Source organism: Sitodiplosis mosellana, unplaced genomic scaffold, assembly GCF_009176505.1.
Source record: "Sitodiplosis mosellana isolate CC-2019 unplaced genomic scaffold, AAFC_SMos_1.0 Smas_scaffold_324, whole genome shotgun sequence".
NCBI lineage: Eukaryota > Metazoa > Arthropoda > Insecta > Diptera > Cecidomyiidae > Sitodiplosis > Sitodiplosis mosellana.
The window spans coordinates 724-6,611 of NW_022595566.1; the positions used below are offsets into that span (position 1 = coordinate 724).

The window sequence follows — 5,888 nt, forward strand, 5'->3', positions numbered from 1 at the left end:
AGAATAATGCTTTGACGTAAATTTAGCTGGTTGACTTGACTTTTTGCTATTAGCCTGTGACCAATACTTGCAATATTTTAATCAATATTTCCTAAGAAGTTCTAAAATCTGGAGTAATTTATCATTTCAGTTGAAGCAAAACTGAAATCAAAATAAAGGGAAAAAGGTCACAAGTCTATCATCAGACTAATCTGAAACCAAAATGTGGACCGTTGTTGAAAAAGAAAAAAAAACAAATGTATTACGAACAACGAATGAGTGCTATCACCACCATAATATTTCACTGAGGCGATAACGCGGATGGAATTATTTTACAAACCATATGAAATGAAAGCAACAGCAGAATCGTACGAATACTTGATTTCAGTTGGAAAACGAATGTGTTTCGGTGAACATTTGGACTATTGTCGAATTGTTGGACAAATATCAGGAATTTTCTATTACAAATAGTAACTTTACTCAGCAATTTTTGTTCCATTTTATTTCTCAATCGATAGAATTTCGATTCAAACTGACACCTCACGAAGAAAAGAATTGTATTTTGAAAAACGAAGATGAGCAAATTACTTGTGATCATATTACTTGTTACTGTATCTCCTGCATTTTCAGTGTCAGTAGATGTGAACACGCAAACAAGACCGGGTAATTCAGAATCAGCAAATGCTAAGAAACATGAAGTGTAAGTAAAACTCTTGGAATTGACTTTCGGAACAGTTTTATTATTTTCTGCGTTTTATTTTCTAGATTCGAACAACCAATGGATGTGCTTCTACATGCTATCGAACAGGGTTAGTTTATTATGCAATTAGAGTAGTTCCATTTTGACGGAGAAAATGTATTGAAAAATTAAGAAACGAGTGCTTTTTTATCTATAAATGATTTGATACTTTTGAGAAAACTGTTCAACATGGAAAGTGAAATATTCCATTTTTGTACGGGATACGTTCATAAATTAGGTAATGTATCAATAGTGGAATCTTTCATCAGCAAAGGAATTAATATGAGTGTGCAACTTGATAACGGAAAGACTCCAATTCATGTGGCTGCTAGGAAAGGTATTCGTCTTAATTCGCACTTCCAATCGCAAACAATTTTTTTTTACTTTTTGATTTTGTTCTTTTTGCAATCCAGGTCATGTGGTAGTTGTGAAATTTCTCATCCAACACGGCGCCGATATCAATGCTCAAACCCAAGATAGAGAGACAGCACTTCATATGGCTGCATATCAAGGTAATTGTCTGAACTCTTACTTGCAAACCCAATCAGTCGGTTGATTTTTTTTTCCTTTTGCAATTTAGGACATGCGGAAATAGTGAAATTTCTCATCGAACACGGTGCCAACATCAATGCTCAAACCAAGGACGGATGGACAGCACTTTTTAGGGCTGAGTGGCAAGGTTATTGTATATTGTCTGACGTCTTACTTCCAAACGCATAAAATTTCATAACTTTGTTCCTTTTGCAATTTAGGACATGCGGAAATTGTGAAATTTCTCATCGAACACGATGCCAACGTCAATGCACAAGACAAGGACGGATATACAGCACTTCATTTGGCTGTACAGGAAGGTATTTTCAGAGAAAGATTGTCTAAACTAATACTTCCAAATGCAAACAATCTTTTGATTTTATTCCTTTTGCAATCCAGGTCATGTGGAAGTTGTTAAATTTCTTATCGAACACGGTGCCAACGTCACTGCTCAAACCAAGAATGGATATACACCAATTTATTGGGCTGCACAGCAGGGTGATTTTCCAAGATTTTACTTACTTTATTTACTAATTTTATTTCGCCAAATACTACTCAAAGAAACAGGATTTGGAGCAGCCATAGCTGCTGGCAGTCAAGGAGAAAATGGAATTTGAGCACTTTTAGTTATTGCAGCTATAATAATTATTCTTACAAATCTTACTTTTGCACACCAACAAGTCGATATATCAGAATACCTGCTTACGATACCCAAAGCGACCTTGAAGAAAGTGATAGGTTAATCTTTTCATTTTGTTCCTTTTGCAATTTAGGACATGCGGAAATTGTAAAATTTCTCATCGAACACGGTGCCAACATCAATTCTCAAACTCAGGATGGATGGACAGCACTTCATAGGGCTGCACAGCAGGGTAGTTGTCGAAGCGGTTAATTCCAAACACAAAAAATCATTCGATTTTTGTTCTTTTTCAGGTCATTTGGAAGTTGTTAAATTTCTCATCGCACGCGGCGCCGACCTCAATCTTCAAACTCAGGATGGATGGACAGCATTTCATTCGGCTGCATGGCTGGGTAATTGTCTAGGAGCATTTATCCCACAAACGATTCGCACGAATCTCATGTGATTCGAATCATTTTGTACATATTATAATATGTATACATTGCAGATTATACTGTGTCAAATTCAATTCACAAATCACTATAGTGAATACATTGCAGCGACTCGAAAGGATTCGAATCTCTGTACGAATCGCTTGTCAAAGTGAAACGTAAATAAAAAGTTTTACTTTTGTTAAAACGTACTTTTCCGCACATCTTTTTTGTTTATAAAAATTCATGAAAAAATCCAAGGGCCCGCACTTGGGTGCACTTCAGAAAAATTTGCATGATGCACCAAAACAAGCATGTACGGCTATTCAGAAACAGTCAAAACACACATTACAGCAATGACATCTATTGATGTGGAGAGATTTTCTAACCGAATTGAAGGCTCAGAAGAATTTCCCACGAAATAACATGCAAATGTGGAGAAAAGAAAGAGAACTAAATTAACTTCATTTAAAAAACTAGAGATGGCGCATATTAGTTCTTTACGTAAAAATAAGTCTACAATCCCATACAAGTACTATACGGTTTCACCAAAAGCACCAGATGAACTGGTCCAATTTGGTCCAATTTTTGATACATCCAAGATATTTACATACAACACCTCCCGGCCTAATTTGAGCAAACTCGCCCAAGACGTTTTTTTTCTCACGATGATCCAAAATTTATGGTGAATCTAGTGATACGTCAGAGATAAATGCACCTGGATGATTGTCTAAACTCTTACTTCCAAACACAGACAATCTTTTGATTTTGTTTTTTTTTTTGCAATGCAGACAATGCGGAAATGGTTAAAATTCTCATCGAACATGGTTTCTATGTCAATGCTAAAACTCAGGATGGATGGACAGCACTTCATTTGGCTGCATGGCGGGGTAATTGTCTAAATTCTTACATCCGAACGTAAGCAATCTGTTGATTTTGTTTCTTCTGCAATTCAGGACAGACGAATGCTGTTCGAGAACTTATTAATAATGGAGCCAACATCTTTGCTGAGGACGAACAAAGAAAATCACCAATAGACCTTGCAAACGAAAAAGGTATTTCTGCGAATTATATAATAATCGCCAATAAGCCTAGATCACATACAATCTTTTAATTGTATTCTGTTTGTAATTCAGGGCAGAAGAATACTTTTAAAATACTTAAAGATGCCGCTGCCAAAATTCGGAATAAAGGTAATTATCAACATTTTGGGCGAAACCGAACAAATTTCGACTTATTCTTTAAAGGACATTTTCTTGTGAGAAAGAGTGTTGTTTTGAACTTCATCGTTTAATTTCCACGATAACTCCTAAACATTCTTTATTTTTCATTCATTGGATTCTTCAAATGGATGAAGAACAGTTTTTAGAAAATCATTTCATTTTATTAAAATCATATTCTTATTCACTTTTGTTTTGTTTTTTTTTTCTAGTGCCTGCATGGCCTTTCGTGTTGTCTTTCATTTTTATGATTGCGATTTTATTGGTTGCGATATATCACATTTTTACCTCACTTCGCAATCGACTGCGGCTAGGAAAATTGATTGGTCGTGGAAATTTCAGTGATGTGTACATTGGAGAACTGTTACCAATAAACCCATTTTCCCAAAAGAAAAAAGTTGTTATAAAATCGATTAAAGCCAGCGAAGGAACTGATCCAAAATTCACGGTACGTTTCGGTTATTGCTCTTTCATTGTTATTGAAGATTAATCTTTGAATTTAATAGGGAATAGCTGAACTTTTGGCGGAGATAAACATTGTAAAACGTTTACCCAAACATCGCAATGTTGTTGGTTTTATTGGGGCAGTGGGCACTAGGAACGCACTTAAAGGTAACTGAGGTTAACTTTCAAAATCGCTGGAAACAATCAAATGCTTGATTTTCAACAGGTGGAATAAAGATCGTTTATGAGTTCTGTCCATATGGTGATCTTAGCAGTTTCTTGAAGAAAAATAGACAATCGGCTGTTAGCCAATGTGAGACAAACGAGAAGACAATAGGCGATTATGTTGGAAGTTCCGAATATATAGAAGGTGCCTTTTGTGGATATGTGTGTGTTGTGGAATTTCTTCTAAATTTCGATTTTTTCGCAGAGAATCCAAAAGAGAAATCTGAAAAATCATTTGATTCACCTCTAACACCCACCTTCCCATTTACAACAACGGATCTGCTTAATTGGTCTGTTCAAGTGGCGAGCGGATTGCTATCTTTGGCTTCAAATGAACCTCCCATCATACACTGTGATTTAGCTGCTAGAAACATCTTGCTTTGCGAGAATAAAACGGTTAAAATCGGTGATTTTGGCCTATCACGGAGACTGAACGGAAAAGGATATTATAAAAAAACGTCATGGGTAAAAATGTGAACGAATGAACAATGTCTTTGAATCAGTGGTAAGAGAGAATTTTTCTTTCATTCACAGGCTCCTGATCCAGTTCCATGGATGGCCATCGAGTCACGTCCAGAACACGGAACAGAACAGAAATTCAGTGTAAAATCTGACGTTTGGTCGTTTGGTGTCGTAATTTGGGAATTATATTCAGAAGGAATCGATCCATATTACTATACGATGGACCAATTGAAAAGTAGCATCCGATTGCGAAAACCAGAAAAGGCTACGGAAGAAATGTGAGAATAGAAGAGTAAACTTCATGAGCTTCATCAAAGACTTTTTACGAACGCTTCAAATAATAACAATTTTAACTTTTGCAAATAGTTATAGCCTTATGATATCTTGCTGGAAGGAAGATTCAAAAGATCGCCCAACATTCGATCATTTAGAGAAAGCACTTTCGAACATGTATTCGGATGTACTGAAACGTGATGGAGTCAGAAATAACGACAATGGAAGATTAATGACCGTGACAGTAGATGCAGCGAACTTAAGAGTCAGTGCAAACGTAAGCTCATTGGAGAAGACATCCGATGCAACAGAAGATAGTGATTCCAGTTCGAGCTAAAATTCACCTTTATAATAATCAATACAGTCTTCCTTATCCAACAAGCAGTTATGTGATAATTACAACGAAACATGGAACAGATGGGTGAAATTTTTCCTAACAAACTATATCTGCAAAAAAAATTGGAAAAAAGAGAAAAGGAAAGAGAAATGCATTGAAAACGAGCGCAAATAAAAAGAATTACATTGGTAATCCCGAACTTTTCCGTACCGTTGGCCTGCGTTGTCCGTAGGTACTTTTGGTTATTTTTTGTGAATTTTCTTGAAATAAAGGCATTGAAAATATAATAATAAAAATAAATTGAAAAATCGGTCACTTTAACTAAAACTTCGACAATTTTTTATGAGAGATACCCGTAAACCGATTCCCATTGGCTTTAAACTTTCTAAAGTTTCATTTTTTGGAGAAAAAATAAGATTCTGAAAGTTTCATCTTGATCGCATTTGCAGAAGTTTGGTTTTTGGCCCTCAATTTTTTCCAAAAAAATTTCGACAAAAATTGAGGACAAAAAATCAATCTTCTGCAAATGCGATCAACATGAAACTTTCAGAATCTTATTTTTTCTCCAAAAAATGAAACCCCAGAAAGTTTGAATCCAATCGCAGTCGATTTATGGGTACCTCCCATA

At 35.6% G+C, this 5,888-nt stretch overlaps 1 protein-coding gene across 1 annotated transcript; it reads left to right on the top strand.

The window, feature by feature from the left end:
• Nucleotides 1–404: 404 nt before the first annotated feature.
• On the top strand, nt 405–5,528 carry LOC129570839 (serine/threonine-protein kinase TNNI3K-like). Its single transcript, XM_055450561.1, has 19 exons — nt 405–449; nt 610–679; nt 745–788; nt 957–1,055; nt 1,132–1,230; nt 1,299–1,397; nt 1,471–1,569; nt 1,649–1,747; nt 2,023–2,121; nt 2,183–2,281; nt 3,091–3,189; nt 3,256–3,354; nt 3,436–3,492; nt 3,732–3,967; nt 4,026–4,131; nt 4,190–4,333; nt 4,394–4,653; nt 4,723–4,928; nt 5,017–5,528. Coding segments are annotated over exons 1-19 (2,259 nt in total). The 5' UTR covers nt 405–448; the 3' UTR covers nt 5,261–5,528.
• The last annotated feature ends 360 nt before the right edge of the window (nt 5,529–5,888 follow it).

Bases quoted from the DNA above. Each gene is read 5' to 3' on its own strand.
- LOC129570839 (XM_055450561.1), top strand. The intron at 3,190-3,255 runs GTAATTGTCTAA...TCTGCAATTCAG, and splicing joins TCATTTGGCTGCATGGCGGG to GACAGACGAATGCTGTTCGA. The intron at 3,493-3,731 runs GTAATTATCAAC...TTTTTTTTCTAG, and splicing joins TGCCAAAATTCGGAATAAAG to TGCCTGCATGGCCTTTCGTG.